The sequence below is a fragment of the Pseudophryne corroboree genome, chromosome 6 (assembly GCF_028390025.1).
Source record: "Pseudophryne corroboree isolate aPseCor3 chromosome 6, aPseCor3.hap2, whole genome shotgun sequence".
Classification (NCBI taxonomy): Eukaryota; Metazoa; Chordata; class Amphibia; order Anura; family Myobatrachidae; genus Pseudophryne; species Pseudophryne corroboree.
Window position 1 is genome coordinate 279,937,186 of NC_086449.1, and position 18,434 is coordinate 279,955,619.

Consider the following 18,434-nt stretch of genomic DNA (forward strand, 5'->3'; position numbering starts at 1 on the left):
GAAGGGACATCACAAACAAAGGGAACAAAGGGGTTCTATCAGTGTCTTGACTGTACAGCTTGTAAAAATATGGACGCAATAGCAAGCACACCCAAACAAACCTAATACAAAAGCGGTAATTTATTTACTCGAATGCCCATGTGGGCTATAATATATTGGGCAAAGATAAGACTCTATGAACATATTTATTACATTAAGAGAGGGCAGGCAACTAATTAGCTCTTATCTTACAATATCATCTCTATGCTGATGATACTCATATCTACTTTTCCTCCCCTTACCTCTCCCCCACTCATATCTCCAACTGTTTCTCTGCTATCTCCTCTTAGATGTCCCAGTGCTTTTTTAAACTTACCATGTCTAAGACTAAGCTGGTCATCTTCCCACCCCCACGCACAACCTCACCTCCTACAATTTTATTATCGTTGGCATGACTATCTCTTCTAACCCCCAAATGCGCAGTCTTGGAGTAATTTTTTTTTTTTTTTTTAAACACATTTTATTGGATGGATCATGAAATAGGTACAATGATAACATGACAGAGCACCCGAACATTTTGGGTGCTTAAAATACAAATGTAGGTACAGTAAATTGTTGCTACAACAGCATGGATCCTTATTTGTTTTTGTGTTTTCCCGTGTTTAGAGATTCAAGTTAGAGCATAAAAAGTGGGAAACTCTCGGCAACGGAGTGGCCTTCCGTCATAGAGAGTCAGCAAAGGAAATGAGAGAAAGAGAGTGCTCAGAGAGCGAACAGAAGGGGACAGAAAAGCATAGGAGGCTGGGCACCTCCGGTTGAAGAAAAGAGGGGGGGGAGTAGAGAGAGGGAGGAGAGGTGGAGGGGTAGCCTTCGGGGGCAAGAGATGGATAGGGCCTTGGCACGCCGTGTCAGATTATGAATGGGGAGGAAGCCTGTTGTAGGTTTAGCCATGGGGACCATACTTTATCGAATTGCTTCGAAGTATTACGAATAACTGCGGTCATGTATTCCATTTTGTGGACATACCATATCCGAGAAATTATCCCCTGCATTGGTGAGGGGGTCGGGCTCTTCCAGTCTGTGGCAATTTGGCATGTCATTGCCGAGACTATATGTCGGAATAGTTTGTTTTGGTGTCTATTGAGGGTAGGAAGAGTCATGGGGAGCAAGAAGTATTGGGGGTCGGGGGGATGGAGGTGTCGAATAAGCGCGAAAGCATGGTGATGAGTTCACCCCATATTGTGTAGATTTTAGGGCAGGCCCACCATATGTGTAAGAATGAACCAATGTCCGTACAGCCCCTCCAGCATCTATCTGGAGTGTCGGGGAACATAGTATGCAGACGGGAAGGGACATAGTACCATCGGTAGAGTAATTTATAGATATTTTCTTTAATTCTCACACAGATGGAGCTGGAAGCCGCATTGTCCCATATATCTACCCAGTCCTCATTGTCTATAGTGAATCCCAATTCCTTTTCCCATGCCAATTCATGAGGGGCCCGGGATGTTGTGGGGAGGTCGTCCAGGAGGGTGTAGATGTCTGATATGAGGCCTTTAGTGTTGGTGCTTTTCCAGCTAATGTATTCGAAGGGGGATAAATGTCTGTGGAGAAGGGTAGTGGTGATGGTGGAGTGGAAATGTCTAATTTGTAGATAGCGGAAGAAGTCCGATGAGGGGATTACTGTTCCTTCACGGATATCTGCGAATTGTGGGAAAGTAGCTGTGGAGGTGATATCATTAACATATAGAATACCACTCATGCGCCAAGATGTGTGCGTGGCTTTACTCATACCTGGTGGGAAGGCTGGGTTGTTAAATAACGGAATTAGCGGGGACGGGTATGGGGCCAAACTGAACCGTCTATTTGTCAGGTCCCATGTTGCCAGGGAGCGACTTACTACCGGGTGCAATAGGGCCACACGGGGACGCTGGTTCCGGTGAAGCCACAGTAGAGAGGATAGTGTAGCTAGGCCCGTCTCCTCCGCCTCTATCCCCACCCAGACCTTCCGTGTCCCGCCTTCGTTGCACCATTGTGCACATTGAGCGAGTTGCGCGGCATAGAAGTATTTCTTAAAATCCGGGATACCCAGGCCGCCGCCTCTGGAGGGGCATTGAAGCAGTTTAAGTCTGACTCGAGGACGTTTATGATTCCAAATAAAGAGGGAGGATTGGCGTTGTAGGGTCTTGAAGACGTAGGTAGGGACGTAGATCTGGAGGGTCTGAAATAAGTACAGGAGTCGGGGGAGCACGCTCATCTTGACAGAGTTAATTCTGCCTATCCATGATATAAAATAACTGGACCAGTCCACCAAGTCCTCCTTAATTGTCTGTAATAAACGGGGATAATTTGCTTGGAAAAGTTGGTGGTGATGGTGGGTCAAGTACACACCAAGGTATTTAATTTTCTTGGTATGCCAGTTACAGGGGAGGATAGTTTGAAGGTCTTGTTTGAGAGCTGCCGGGATATAAAAGTTGAGGACCTCTGTTTTGTTCACGTTTATTTTATAGCCAGAGAGCTGTGAGTATGAGCTGATCTCAGATAAAAGCGCGGGGAGAGATTGGGCTGGGTCAGTGAGGGAAATCAGGACGTCGTCGGCATATAACGCTATCTTGTGTTCGGATAGGCCTGTGGATATTCCATGGATAGCACTGTTATTACGGATCCTTGCTGCTAGGGGCTCCATGACTAGTGCAAAGATTAAAGGGGAGAGGGGGCATCCCTGCCTGGTACCATTGGTGATCCCGAAACTGGAGGAGGAGACACCGTTAACCATAACCTGGGCCGACGGAGAGCGGTAGAGTGCTTTAATTCCCTCTAGAAAGTTTCTGGAGAATCCCATTTTGTCAAGGACTGCAAAGGCAAAAGACCACGATATGCGGTCGAAGGCCTTCTCCGCGTCGAGAGCCAAAATGAGAGAGGGAGGTTTCCGTTTTTGGATTGAGTATATTAGATCTATTGCCCTTCTGGTGTTGTCAGACGCCTGGCGTCCAGGAATGAAGCCGACCTGGTCCGGGTGAACCAGGCCGGGCATCAGGGGACCCAGACGGTTAGCTAGTATTTTCGCGTATATTTTCAAGTCAACATTTAATAATGAGATTGGTCTGTAATTTAAGCAGCTAGTCGGATCTTTGTCAGGCTTTGGGATTACCACTATATCGGCCCGAGTCGTCTCCGGCAGGAAGGAGGCTCCCTCGAGGATACCGTTAAATAGGGAGGCTAGGTGTGGGGCCAGTTCCTTCGCGAAGAGTTTATAATATTGGGCTGTGAAACCGTCCGGACCCGGAGCAGCCGACGAGCGCATCGATCGTATGGCAGCTATTGTCTCCTCCTCTGAGATTCGACTATTTAGGGCTTCCAATTGGTTGTCGGATAGGGTTGGGAGGGGGGTATCGGATAAATATGAGCGCACTCCCCCGGGTCCGTCAGGAGACAGCAGGGACGGGTCAGGTAAGTTATAGAGGGAGCTATAAAACAGGCGGAAATCTTCAGCCATCAATTCAGGGTCATATGTATAGGTTCCCCTTTGTGAAGAGTACAGTTTATCTATTGCACCCAGCGCCTGCTTACGACGTAGTTTGTTGGCTAGTAGGGTATCTATTTTATCCATTTTGTCGTAAAAGCGTTGTTGCAATTTCCGAAGAATTGTTGCCGCGCGGTTGGATAGGAGAGTGTTGAGTTGTCCTCGGAGGGAGTCTATCTGAGTGAGCAAAGAGGGGTCGGGGGATGCTTTGTGTTTGGGTAGTAAGGTGGCTATTTCTGATTCGAGGGAGGCTATTTCCTGTGTGGCTTTTTTCTTGATTGCCGAGGATTTTGCTAATAAGGTGCCGCGAATCGTGGCTTTGTGGGCTTCCCAAAGGATATTAAGTGGAATGTCGGGAGATATATTTTCAGTGAAGTAGTGTGTGATCGCTAGTCTAGTTTCCTCTAGTGCAGAGGGGTGTTGTAGAAGCGAGTCATCAAGACGCCATTTAAATTTCCTATGAGGCGTGCGGTATATATCTATGAGGAGGTAGACCCCAGCGTGGTCCGTCCAGGTCAGTGGTGTAATGCCCGTATCCGCGATCAGTGGCACTAGGGCAGTGGAGATGTGGATCATGTCAATCCTGGAATAGTGTTGATGTGGAGCTGAGAAGTGCGTAAAATCTTTGGTGTGGGGGTGTTGGGAACGCCAAGTGTCACAGAGACCGTGGAGTTTCATGGTGGCGGTAAGTGTGCGGGAAGCCCGAGGGAGGGTCGTCATGGAAGCATGAGGCGGAGGACCAGATCTATCCAGCAAGGGGTCGATTATGGTATTAAAGTCACCACCCATGATAATGCTTCCCTGTGCTTCTCGTGATAGGCGTTTGGAGAGAGAATCAAAAAACAAAGATTGGTCTTGGTTGGGGGCGTAGGCGGAGACCAGAGTGAAAGCCTTAGAGCGGAGGGTACCCATTACCATAAGGAACCGTCCGTCTGGGTCTGTCACCGTCCTGGAATGGATAAACGGGATAGTACGATGAACTAAGATGGCCACACCCCGTTTTTTGCAGTCTGCTGAGGCAAAATAGGACTAGGAGAACCATTTGCCCTTAAGCCGAGTGTGGGGACCGGTGAGATGTGTTTCCTGCAGGAATGCTATGTCAACTTTCTCACGTCTGCAAGCACTCAGGAATACGGTACGCTTCCTAGGGGTGTTCAGGCCATTTACATTGACCGAGAATATTTTAAGAGACATGATTATGTACGTGGGGGAGTACGGCATGTTGCCAGGTATAGTCCAGCGAGGTACAATTTGTGCCAGGCGAAGGCCACCCTTCCGGGCCAAGCAAGAGAAGGAGCAGGGAGGTCAAGCAGAGGCCACAAGAAAAGAGAGAAAAGAAAGAACATAGAAAAGAAGAAGAAGAAGTACCCCAAACGGGGAAACATCCCTGAGGTTGTGGGTCCCATTTAGGGGCCACTAGGAAAAAGCATCGAATTAGTAACATTATAAACAACAGTAAGGGATTATAGGGGGGTAACTGAGCTACCATGTGAGAGGGTGTGAGTCACCCGGGCCATGAAGGCTGGGAATGGCTATGACCTTTTTACATTTATAGCAAACATAATATAATATAGGACATTGAGAACTGTGTCCATACAACAAAAATGCAAACAAAAAGACAAAAAGGAAAAAAGAAGAAAAAGAAAAAAAAAAAGAGGAAAAAAAAATGGGGAGGGGGAAAGGAGGGGAGGGGGGGTTGAAGGAGAGGGAGGGAGGAGGGGGGGGGGGGAATACCACGGGGATTCAAACAATTATAACTTGATTATAACAGCATTAACCGAGGATAGTTACGATACTGGTAGTTGAACTGAGGTCGAATCTTCCACTGTTCACACTCGTTTCGAGTCGTGGAGGCGTTGCACCGACAGTTCACGCACTATACCCAACGGGGGGTTTCCCCAGGTCAGGGAGGATCCTTGTACACATTGCGCTGTCGGGTCACCCGTTTCCAGTCGGGAAGAGGGGGCTGAGGATGTGGCGGTTGGGATGATGAGGCCGCTATGTCATCTACAACTGATGCTGGGAGGAGATCTAGCTTTGCCAGCAGTTCCTGTCCTTGGGTTAAGGTCTTGACCGAGTGAACAGAGTTATTGACCGATACGTGTAAGTGGAAGGGGAATCCCCATCTGTATCTGATCTGGTGTTGTCGCAGGATCCGGGTGACCGGTTGGAGGTCTCGCCGTTTTTGGATAGTGGAGGGTGCCAGGTCCAGAAAGATCTGCAGCTGCGTGCCTTTAAACAGGATCTCCGATGTGTCTCGGACGGAGGACATAATTTTCTCCTTCGAGCGGAAATAATGGAAACGGACAATAACATCCCTGGGCGGTTGGGCGGGAGATGGTTTTGCCCGGAGTGCTCTATGTGCCCTATCACAAAGGCATTCTTCGACTGTGAGGTCTGGTACCAAGTGTATGAAGAATTCTCTCAAGAATGTTGGTAGTGATGGGCCGAGGACCGTTTCTGGAACGCCACGTATGCGCAGATTATTTCTACGCGAGCGATTTTCTTGGTCCTCTTGTCTCTCCTTGAGGGTCTCCATTTCCTCGTGCAATCTAGCGAGTTCACTGTCAATGCGGTGTTGGGAGCGGCAGAGATCGTCCGTCTTTGTTTCCAGTGCATCCGTCCGGTTACCGAGATCTGTAAGGTCCGATTTAAATCCGGCTATGGCGTTCGAGAGTTCCTGCTTGAACGCGGACTGCACTCCCTCCAATAGGCTCGACATGACCGCCTGTATCTGGGGATCGATACCCGCTTCCGACGAACACGGAGAGGGGGGGGAGCTTGCGGCCATGGTGGGGTTCTGTGAGCCCTTGGACTTTGAGCCAAAGAAGTTAGTCGGAGCTTGCGATGCTTTTTTGTTTTTGGACATAGTGGCATATATCCAAAAGAGGTAGGGTAGGAGTGGGGGTGAAAAAGAAAATGGAAAGAAAAATTATTGCTGGGGGGACACAGGCCCGAGTCCGTTTAGTGAACAGGTAGTCCGGTCAGATCCGATCCTCCAACCGCGGAGCTGGGGGGTAGGGTGCCAGAGTATTATATATGGGGTCTAACCATTTAGCTATGGCACATGTAGTATTTTATTATTTTGCGTTAAATCATCTTGAGAGTCATCTTAAGGGTAGGTCTGGGATGTGTGGATCCGAATGTCATAACGCTGAGGCCGTGACTCTTCCAGGCGCCAACTCCGCCGTCGGGGCAGATCGCGGTCCAATCCCCTATTCAGTGGCCCGGGTGCACTTGGGTGGTATTAAAGCACTTCCATAGCCGTCGCCGATGCTGGCGGTAGTGTAAATAGAATCTGTACTCCTGCGGGGGTGAGGAGTGTGTGGTATAGTGCGGGTTATCTTTACCCTGGCTGGGTGCCAGAAAGTAAAATGGTGACTCTGGGCTCCTGTCGTGGGATTCTATGGAGCAGGGGTGCAAATAAGAAATGAGTGCTGTGGCAGCAGCAGGTACTCACAATATTCCAGGATGGCTGGGTGCTGAAGGCAATGCAGCCTTTTTGGGTGTGCTGTAGAGATTTCTATATCTGCAGGTGTGCTCAGCCTTCTCCAGCTAAATCTCCAGGAATCCAAGATGGCCGCCGCAGCACTTGTAGGGCTGCTTCTTTCCCCTCTTTTATCCCTTGTGGGGCTGCTTGTGGCACAGAGGCTCTTTGGGGGTGCTTAGGAGTGTCTAGCCTCGTATGTGGGGGCGATCCGGGGACTCGGGGAGCCCGTCGCGGCCGCGCTCCGATCCCGGAGCTCACGGCCGGGTCGTCCCCGAACTCGAGGTCCTGGCTTTTGGGCGCGTGGTAGGCCGCGGCGGCCGGAGGTAGCAGGGGGGCCGCGGATCCGCTTCAGCAGCTGCACAACTCCGCTGGAGGGGTCCGCAGGGGGGATAAGGCCACCACAAGCCGCTGCCAACGGTCCGGAGGGGTGGAGATTAGGGTCCCAGGTCCCGCGGGTAGCTCCGGAGCCCAGCCCCACGAGGCGGTGAAATCGAGGCCCCGGCTTCACAGGAGGGGGAAGGCCACAATCCGCAAGGGCAGCCAAGGCCACCCTCCAACTCCGCAGCACGCTTCCCCCGGTCGGGTTGATGTGGGCAGAGGCAGTGGGGTAAGTGCAGGGGGCACCAGGGTACCAAATAAAATTGTTTTATTTATTTATGTCGGCCAGTTTGCAGGAGCTCCTAGGAAGTGCTTCCTCTCCCATTGCCAGCCAGGCCACGCCCCCTTGAAGTAATTTTTTAACTCCTCCCTCTCCTTTAAACCCCACATTCAGTACCTCTCACAATCCTGACGTTTTTATCTCAAAAGTATTTTCAAGATCAGACCCTCTCTCACTCAGGATGCCACTAAGACCCTTATCTACTCACTGGTCATCTTCAGACTGGACTAATGTAATCTTCTACTATCTGGCATCCCTGACGACAAATACTGCTGTCCCACTCATCTTCCTCCCTAAACATATTATGCCCTCTCTTACAAGCCCTTCACTGGCACCCCTACCAATTCAAGCTTCTCACTCACTCACTTGCAAAACCCTTATCCACTCCTCTCTTATTGATATCTCTGACCTTATCTCCCTGCCTCTCCTGTCTACTGATTACCTCCTCACCTCAAAGATTTTGCATGTGCTGCTCCCTCTCTCTTGATTTCTCTACCTCTCCCATCTCAGACTCTCCACCTCTCTATAAAGCTTTAAATGGACTCTCAAGACCCACTTCTTCATCAAACCCAGCAAACTCTTACACTTGAGGGTGGATTTGCCAAAACCCAAAAACAAATCACTGAGGGTGGTTTTGGGAAAACCAAAACACGAGGGCCCACGCACATCTCTAGTTTAGACTCTTGTCCTTCACTTTAAGGTGAGACTTTCAAATATACGGGGTCAATTTTTTCTTTCCAAATAAACATTCTTGTGTCTTTTGGCCAGCACATGGGAAATATTTTTTTTTTCCAACAATGATTGTATTTCGGGTTCTCAGTGTATTTCTGTGATCAAACAGTTTAAAAAATGATGGTGCTGTCTTTTTCGGTAGCAGCTTCCATAACGGCAATTTCACTCTCAGTGCCCCAGATAAAATAAAATGTCTTTGGAAATGAATCTGCACAGATACTAAATGCTTGATTTAGTTTATATTGTACTGATAAAGGAGTTAAAATGCATAAATATAAATTGCTTTATAAGTAGAGATTCACAGCATAGGGTGCCCTTGTCAAAGTGCCCATAGGACTGTATTCACTAGGGGGTGGGGACAGATGGTTGCTTCCACAAAAAAATATGGAACCCTCAGGAGAAACCAGACCTGTGCTGATAGCAGTAGGGTTCTGTCCCACAACACTTAGAAGAGCCCTCTGGCACCTGCAATCCATCTGTAAAAGAACATATTGAAAAAAGCAACATCACACCAACACCATTTTTTATTCACCTATATTCCAAAGATTAATGTAGACATCCTCGATCCATGTGTGTTAATATAAAAACTACAGTGTGTGCAAACCTGGTCAAGAACTACAGGAAACGTTTGACCTCTGTAATTGCCAACCGAGGTTACATTACAAAGTATTGAGTTAAACTTTTTGATTGTCCAAATATTTATTTTCTGCAAGAATATACAAATAAATTGTTTAAAAATCTCCTGTTCTTTTTTCCCAGATTCTGTCTCTCACAGTTGAAGTGTACCTATGATGGAAATTACAGATCTCTCTCATCTTTTTAAGTGGGTCAACTTGCACAATCGGTGGCTGCCCAAATACTTTTTTGCCCCACTGTATTCCTGTTAGAGTATTTCCTCCAATGTAAGCAGTTAAGGAGGATAATCAGGTTCAGATAGATTTGAGATGTGATCGCATCTCCCTGTCTGCCCCCATAGTGCTCACGCCCTGCTCTTCGCATGCAGGGAGATGCAATCGCATCTCAGTTATGCGAACGCCTCTGCCTGATTGACAGGCAAAAGCATTCGCATGGCAGCGTCAAATCAGCGTTGGGCAGGGGTGTCATTGGAAACGGGGGCGGGTTCAGTGCGGCTGCATGACGTCACACACGGCCACAGTGTCCCAAAAAATAGCTGCCCTGCACCTGCCTTCACAGCCTGGCTGTGGAGACAAGGGGTCTCTACCACAAATTAGCAATGTGATCGCACGCGTCATTGCAAGGTATATGCATTGTGGGCGGCCTTCATCATGTGATTGCAGCCAGTTGCAGTTTTGCAATTTTAGCAAAACCTGCAACTGAAGCTGAATGAGGACCTAAGAGTCTGAAGGCCTAATTCAGAGTTGATCGCAGCAGCACATTTGTTAGCAGTTGGGCAAAACCATGGGGGGTAATTCCAAGTTGATCGCAGCAGGAATTTTGTTAGCAGTTGGGCAAAACCATGTGCACTGCAGGGGAGGCAGATATAACATTGATGGCGTGGCACTAGAAACATCCATCCTAAAAGCAAAAGGCTTTTTACAGGCGGTAATTCAAACAATGCTTAAAGCAAGGAAACCATTCTCAGCTCGCATCTATTACTGAATATGGCATGCTTTTTTTCAGTTGTGCTCTGCCTGAAACTATGGGGGTAATTCCAAGTTGATCGCAGCAGGAAATTTTTTAGCAGTTGGGCAAATCCATGTGCACCTCAGGGGGGGCAGATATAACATGTGCAGAGAGAGTTAGATTTGGGTGGGGTGTGTTCAATCTGCAATCTAAATTGCAGTGTAAAAATAAAGCAGCCAGTATTTACCCTGTACAGAAACAAAATAACCCACCCAAATCTAATTCTCTCTGCACATGTTAAATCTGCCTCCCCTGCAGTGCACATGGTTTTGCCCAACTGCTAACAAAATTCCTGCTGCGACCAACTTGGAATTACCTCCTATGTGCACTGCAGGGGGGGGGCAGATATAACATGTGCACAGAGAGTTAGATTTGGGTGGGGTATGTTCAAACTAAAATCTAAATTGCAGTGTAGAAATAAAGCAGCCAGTATTTACCCTGCACATTAACAAAATAACCCATCCAAATCTAACTCTCTCTGCAAATGTTATCTCTGCCACACCTGCAGTGCACATGGGGGGTAATTCCAAGTTGATCGCAGCAGGAAATTTTTTAGCAGTTGGGCAAAACCATGTGCACTGCAGGGGGGGACAGATATAACATTTGCAGAGAGAGTTAGATTTGGGTGGGTTATTTTGTTTCTGTGCAGGGTAAATACTGGCTGCTTTATTTTTACACTGCAATTTAGATTGCAGATTGAATTTACCACACCCAAAATCTAACTCTCTCTGCACATGTTATATCTGCCCCCCCTGCAGTGCACATGGTTTTGCCCAACTGCTAAAAAATTTCCTGCTGCGATCAACTTGGAATTACCCCCATGGGGGGTAATTCAGACATGATCGCTCGCTAGCTATTTTTTGCAGCGCTGTGATCAGACAGTCGCCGCCAATAGGGGAGTGTATTTTTGCTTTGCAAGGGTGCGAACGCATGTGCAGCCGAGCGGTACAAAAAAGTTTTGTGCAGTTTCTGAGTTGCCCAGAACATACGCAGCCTCTGCAATCACTTCTGCCTGTCCGGGCCCGGAATTGACGTCAGACACCTGCCCTGCAAACCCTTGGACACGCCTGCGTTTTTCCAACCACTCCCAGAAAACGGTCAGTTGACACCCACAAATGCCGTCTTCCTGTCAAGCTCCTTGTGATCGGCTGTGCAAAATGATTCTTTGTTAAATCCATCGCACAGCAACGATCCGCTTTGAACCCGTACGACGCGCCTGCGCACTGCGGTGCATACGTAGTTCTCCCCTGACCGCAGCGCAGTGAAAAATCCTAGCGTGGTCTGCAGGACCACCATAGTTTTGCCCCAATGCTAACAAATTTGCTGCTGCGATCAACTCTGAATTACCCCGAGTTTGCAACCACTTCCAATAAGACAGCCCATCTTCATGCATATGAATATCCACCTCCCAGTAATGCCCAGAATATTTGTAATACATTTCTGTCGCCGTGCGTCTCAATCACAACTGCGCCTCGGTACGTACACACTGTGGGATGCTTGTGCTGTGCAAATTTTTACTATTTAGACACATACACAATTAAAAACTTTGTCCATTTACTTGAATATCGCTCTCGCATGCAACTCAGAATCAGGCCGTATAGCTTGGTGCCCCCGGACGAAAAACTTTCTGAAGCCCATGACGGTGCCTGTATAATTAAAAATGTGGAGGAGGTGTAACAAGCCTTGCAGAGAGATAAAGTTGGCCAGGTGGCGGAGTTAGAGTTCCAACACGTCTCCAGGACCACTTAGCACTGTCATTTACCTAGCATAGGTTTTGAAATGACAGATGCAGTTTGCTTACTTTGGGAAACTTCTCCACTTCATCTCTCTCCAACTAGGATACATTGTATATACAATATAGCAAACAGTACATATAATTCCTGTTTCAAAACAAATCCTATCAATAGTCAACAAAAACAGGTCAAGTGTTTCTGCAGAGAGGGAATCAGCTGTAGAACAGTAGTTATTCCGATGTTACATCAGTAATCCGGTGTACAGGGGGAGATTCCACTCACCCGCAATGACTCACACTTTGCTGTGGGGAGGACACTGGGCAGGGTGAGGACGGAGGGGGATACCGTACAGGAGGGGGATGAGGGAGCAGCAGAGATGCCGGTGATGAGCAGGCGCGCGAGCCCGTGTAATCGGGGCCGCGCGTGTAGCCGTGCGCGTGCCGCGTACACCCTGCCCATTCGCCGGAATCCCCCACAGTGACACAGTCACCCACTCCGCACAGCGGGACCGGGATCCGGCCACTCAGTGAGCTGGGACGATCACCCTCGGCCCTGGTCATGGAGAGAGGAGGCTTCCTGCCGAACACCTGAGAGGCTCCACCAGCTGCCAGGGTGAGGGCGGCCGGAGGCCGGGTGCTGCGGGGCGAAGAGAGGCGGTCTCCCTGCGTTACATGGAGCGAGGAAGAGTCTGTCATCACTAGCACCTTCCCCCGGCCCTGACCACCACCATGCATCTGCACCAGGTGCTGACCGGCGCCGTCAACCCCGGAGATAACTGCTACTCGGTGGGCAGCGTCAGTGACGTCCCCTTCACGGTGAGAGACTCCCGGAAGATGCATGTTCCCGAAGGGCTGCTTATTTTCATTCTCTCCCTGTGCGCTGGCCTGGCATCACCTGGCTGCGCCCTGCCCCCGTTATACCGGGCGCTGGCAGTATAATAGCCGGTATATGGTAGAGCGGCCGGGGACGCGGCGGCTCGGGGCTGCTGCATAGAAGGGGGTCATGGAGGTGCTGCTCAGTCATGGGTAGAGGATGGCTGGGGAGGGGGCAGGGCAGCATAATGAGATCTGCAGAGGCATTAGTAGTACTACATGCACCAGGTACATCAGGGGTTCCCAGCCATGGTCCTCAGGGCACACCATTTAGTGATATCCAGACTTGAGCACAGGTGAATTAACTAGCACCTCCGTTATTTTTTATTTAAACACCTGTACTCAAGCATGGGTATCACTAAAACCTGCACTGTAAGTGTGCCTTGAGGAGCAAGGTTGACAATAGCACAATAGCTCCCTATAGAATTTGTATATTTTGGAATAAAGTTAAGGGACATATTTACCAATAATTACATATGTGGTTGTGGTGTGGAAATGTCCCCCCCAACTTGCAATGCAGTCATGAAGAAGCTCTGTCCCTTAAGCTACCGATTTCAGAACACGCACATACTGCGCATGCACGGCTGTTGGGCTGCACAATCACATGTGTTAGTGTGGGCCAACGGGTAGGGGTCCAGAGCATCCCTCTCCAGTAAAATTTGCAATGGAGTAGTCCATAAGCTACTGTGGGCCAATGCCATCTTCAGATGGCATTAGCTGCCAGGGTCAAGTTCATCAATAGTTCAGCATCTCCTATAGAACCCTATATGGACTGGTTTTGCAGTTCAAAAATGAAGAGTTCACCACAGATATCTACTTAGATTTTTCACAAAATAATAGATAAGTGGTGTACTATGTAATATCAACAATATTTCTGGGGAAAAAAGATTAGAAAGACAATGAAGAATTAAATATACAAATACATCACTCCCTTTGAAACCTGGTCAGTAGAATAGCAAAATGTATGCTGCCATTATAAAATCAGATCTGCAACCACTGCAGTGCTCGATTCGCTTAACTCTGTTTTGGTTTACGCAGACGTGCAGAAATGGGCAAGGCTTACGGGAGCAGTAGGTTAAAAAGAACAGTCTTAGCAAAATAAACCTGATCTGATATTTCTTTGCCTGACTTCTAACGGGCACAATTTTGTTCCTTAAAAATAATTATAAAAAAATAAATAGATCACAAACAAAATGTGTGGAGAGGGCTGATTATTCTGCCATTGTCACTTTACTCTTGAAGTAGCTATTCCCTAGTGGAGGTATAAGTCCACTATAAGTATATGCCTATACTTTTATTTTGCACCTTCCAGCTGCACTTTGGGAGAAGGGAACACATTTTTAGGTTCAGTTTGCCTTACAAAAGATAAAACACGCACTGCAAGCTCCCAAAAATGACATGTATAATAAGAACAATTTTGAAGTCCCCTCCCTCTAATGATTAATCAAATGAAAGTGGCGGTTATATAGTGATAGGCGGTTTGACTTTGAAGTGATGTTTACACTTCCAATTTGCGGAGGCATCCAGGTGCTCCACTACCACAACAGGGCATATTGAGGTATGCACTGTGTATTTCATAAATGGCATTCAATTTAACTGCCTTTGTCGCAAATGCACATGATTAGTGGCTGGTTTTTAAGGTATGCCACAGAGGTTTCTTTTTATGTTGACAGGTTTACGTTTATATTTTGCAGAGTGGTGGCACTGTCCATTATAGATACAGCATCCATTATTTTACAATATACTGCTTTTCCGATCTTACTGTTACAATGTTATAGGAAGCGTATTCTGCAGCCTGGACCTCTGCTTGATGCACTGCAGTACTGCAGACACCACAGCATATATAATGTATATCTGTAAATGCAGTAATGTGGATTAAAGTTATTTAAGAAAGGTCTGGCTAAATGTTTCAAAGCATGTTACATAATAATGTTTATTTTACATGTGCTAAAGAAAATCTGTAGCAATGTTACATTCATATATACTTCTAATCTAAAAGGAAAAATATTTTTTTGAATTAAAGTCTGAAACTCAATTTACCTTTTTTGACATGCAAAAATAGTATATGCTCAATTTTACAAATATTGCAAAGTCTTTACTCCGATTTTATTTTTATTTTTTATACATAACTTTAGATGTGTCCTCATACATTTTGCTTCAGTACGCCATGTAATGGGAGATGCCTGGCGTCAGTGTGCAGACCGGTCCTGTGCAATTCTGTTAGCACCGGGCATCTTTTTTTTTTTGCCGAAAACGCATCTTATTTACATCACGATATGAATAGGACGCACTAGCAGACTCTTGATTAAAATGATGAGACATGCCTATATTCTCTGCGCGTCTGCAACTGTATATGAAATGGTACGTTATAGTGTTTACTAGGAAATCACAGTAATCTAACATTTCGTATGCAGGTACAGCCACAATTACACACAGAATATAGGCATGCCACACATAATTTTAATCAACATAAGCTGCTTGTGCGTCCTATTCCATCGTTTTGCGAATAAGACACATTTTAATAGAAAAAGTGATACGTAAAGAAGCTTGGCGCTACCGAGTCACACCACCGCATGGTGTGGCTAGAAGGGCTTTTTAATGTGCAAGGAGGCTAGATGTAAGTGGACACATCTGTAAAAAGACCATGCAGTTCCAAAAAAAACGGAAATGGAAATGCTTCCAATCGTAAACGCACTTAATGAATTGTACGGGGTCATTGGAGTCAATGGGTTCCTTTCCCATACCTATTCATACGCATTTCCTAGAATGAATTGTGCTGGGGAGCGGATGTGTGCAGCAGCAGGTGTGTATGTGCCCAGCTCTCCTCTCTCAAGCTTTCGTGCAGCTTTAACCCAGAGCTCTCCCTAGGAGGACAAATGTGGGCGCTGGGTGAGTGGGATGCTAGACTAGAGACGGGGATCAGCCCAGCACTGGCCGCAGCTAGCTAAAACTTGGTAAGTGAGTGCTGCTGACATGCTGTATGCTGCTTATTACCTGTTGCAGCCTGGGCAGCCTCGCCTTTGCCTTCCCCTGGCTGTACACGGATCTCCTATGTCTGGAGTTGGAAAAGGCGGGATCTCCAGCTTAGCACTGTGTGTGTTAATGTCTGGCAGTACAGAGGTATCGGGTGGTTAGTGCTATCTGTTGTTTGGACTTTGACATGTATTACTCCGTAATATGTGACCTAGTCCCGGGCACATGCAGTGTGTGTGTGTGTGTGTGGGGGGGGGGGGGGGGTGTGCTGCCCTCCCTTTGGGGAACTTCCCTTTATGGAAAGGCGGCATGGCCATGAAACGTAATTTAGGTGGGCGGTGCGGCCCGCAGCCGTTATTACAGGGGGTGTGGGCGGCCGGCGGCGTCACTGTTGGGGACGTGCGGTGCTGGGCTTCCCCCAAGCTCTCTCCCACAGCGTGAATGGATGCCATGCGCTTTACACGCTGGGAGTTCAGGAAGCGGCCGGCCGTTTTAGCAGGGTACCGCAGAAAGGGCAGAGCGGATTTTGCCCTTAAAAAATCGGGCAGGGCATGGCGCCCTGCTAAAACAGCCTAGCGTGAATACTACCATAAGGTGCATGCTCCGTGTATTCCTCCCTCTGGGATATTGGATATAACGTCCGATATCCCACATTCACCAATTCCCCTCCTGTAACATAAGTGTTTTTATTAAAGTTGTAATAAACAATAAAGCTCTCATCATGTAGATAAGACTGAGGACTGTCCTTATGATGACTACAAAGTTTCTTTTAGATTTGCTGTTACATTGGTGGGAGCTTCTAATCTGTGTCGTGGGAATTTTTTTTTTGCTTTCCCAAGCAGACCATCGGGCATATTAATGTAGCAGGCTGTCTTGGCAAATGCTTTTCTGTTGTGCACAAAAGTCTTCCCATATCCCCTTCCTTGCCCCCAACACTGCCCCAGCTGCTATCTACCCTTACCTCATCACTGCCTGCCCCTAACCCCCTCCTTGCCCTCCATCACTGTCCCAACTGCTGCCTGCCCTTATCTCCTCCCTACCCCCAACACTGCCTGCCCTTATTCCCCTCTGCCCTCAACTCTACCCAAACTTCTCCCAGCCTCTACCCCAATTGCTGCTTTCCCTTGACCCCTTTACCCCAACTGTTGTCTGCACTTACCCCAAGAAATAGCTGAGTAGGACGCCAATTTTTTAAAGTGAGTGGTCCCTGGGACACACAATCTTTTTCGCTCAGCACGATCACTGTAATAATAAGTAAGGGAACCGTAAAAGGCTCTCCAACCACTGTCTCTCTGTTGACAGTCTGACTTAAAGGACACCTGTTACCTACACACAGTGGAAACAGCCATTACTGAGTTCAACTACCATTTACAAGCAGGCAGGTGACCTATCAATTTACTAGAAACTTTACACTTCATTAGGGTACTTAATTACATTTGTTCATTAATACCTTATTTCATTTGAATTTCTCATTACACTTTCAATATTACAGTATATGTTATTTAAGTTTCAGGGACACTTGGAAAAACAAAAATGTAGTTGGCAGATGGCCACAGTAATTTATATATACGTTCATCTGTTGAATATAATCCATGAGTTAAGTAAATGAAGCTTTCACTGGTGAGGACAACTAAATAGCAAATTCTTTGATATGGTTACCCGGACTAATGTGGATACTTGTTCAGGTTCAATTTAAATGACCAAAAACATGAGCTGCATCAGAGCCAGCGGAAAACTCTGTTCCCCATGACAATTTGTGCATGAAGTCCTGCACAGTGCCAGAAGGTGGTAAGCTAGGACTTATACTGTATGCCTGGTTGTGTTTGTTTATCTGGTTAGATTGATGTTTGTACTTAATACACTCAGTTGTACATCAGATTTTTAAATGTACAGAGTATTCTTCCGCCCCAGGGGCCAAATGTAATAGGCAGTAGCCTCCGAGATTTAGGGGGTCATTCCGACCCATTCGCACGCAGCGGTTCTTCGCTGCGGTGCGAACGGGTCGGAACTGCGCATGTGCGGCGTGCGCATTGCGCACGTGCATCGTTGCCCGGCGACGCGGGTCACCGGGCAATGAAGCGCACAACGAAAACAGAAGACGCAGCGCCGATCGCAAGAAGATTGACAGCGGAGAGGCATTCCGGGGTGGATACTCACAGTTGGATGCCGTTTTCGAGGAGTGATCGTCCGAACGCAGGCGTGTCCAGGCAAACGGAGGGTGGATGTCTGACGTCAAAGCCGGGAGGAACATCGCTGGATCCGTCGCACAGAGTAAGTAGCTCCAGGGTTACTCTTCCACTGCACAAAACTTTCTTAGCTAGGCAGGGCTGCACAAGCGAACGCAGCGCTGCTAAGCTAAAATACACTCCCCCATAGGCGGAGATTAGTTGATCGCACCAGCAGCAAAAAGTTGCTGGCTGCGATCAACTCGGAATGACCCCCTTAGTCAATTTAGCCACAAGGATTAAACCAGCAATTTTACTCTAAGGCAGCACCAGATTGCTTTTGTCTTAAAAAAAAAAATTCTACTCTAAATAATGTTTTTAGCGAGTTTACAATGTGTTAAATGGGCCCGTTGTTATGTCTCATACCACTGATTGACCTGAATATCATCAGCACTTGAGACCAATCCTGAAGAGGTCCATTGAATTATATGACAAATTTGTACTAATCAAGAAGTCCTATAATAGCACTACTCAACATATTTAAAAAAAATTCTCTGAATCTGGCATGTGAATGTGTTTTTGCCTAATTTAGGGATGCGGAATTCAGTGGAAAAATCTGATTTTCTCTATCGCATCACATTTATTGGATACACAAATAACAAAGC

The 18,434-nt window shown here is 47.3% G+C and overlaps 1 protein-coding gene across 2 annotated transcripts in view; it reads left to right on the forward strand.

Moving 5' to 3' along the window:
* The first annotated feature begins 12,091 nt into the window (after nucleotides 1–12,091).
* The window catches only part of DMXL2 (Dmx like 2), a 401,239-nt gene continuing 394,896 nt past the window's right edge, over nucleotides 12,092–18,434 (forward strand). The window contains exon 1 of one of the 2 annotated variants that reach the window (XM_063926075.1): nucleotides 12,092–12,574. In XM_063926075.1, coding sequence (XP_063782145.1) covers nucleotides 12,488–12,574 — 87 coding nt within the window. In that variant the 5' untranslated portion in view covers nucleotides 12,092–12,487. The remainder of the gene's footprint in view (nucleotides 12,575–18,434) is intronic. The other variant, XM_063926076.1, reaches the window with a different exon arrangement.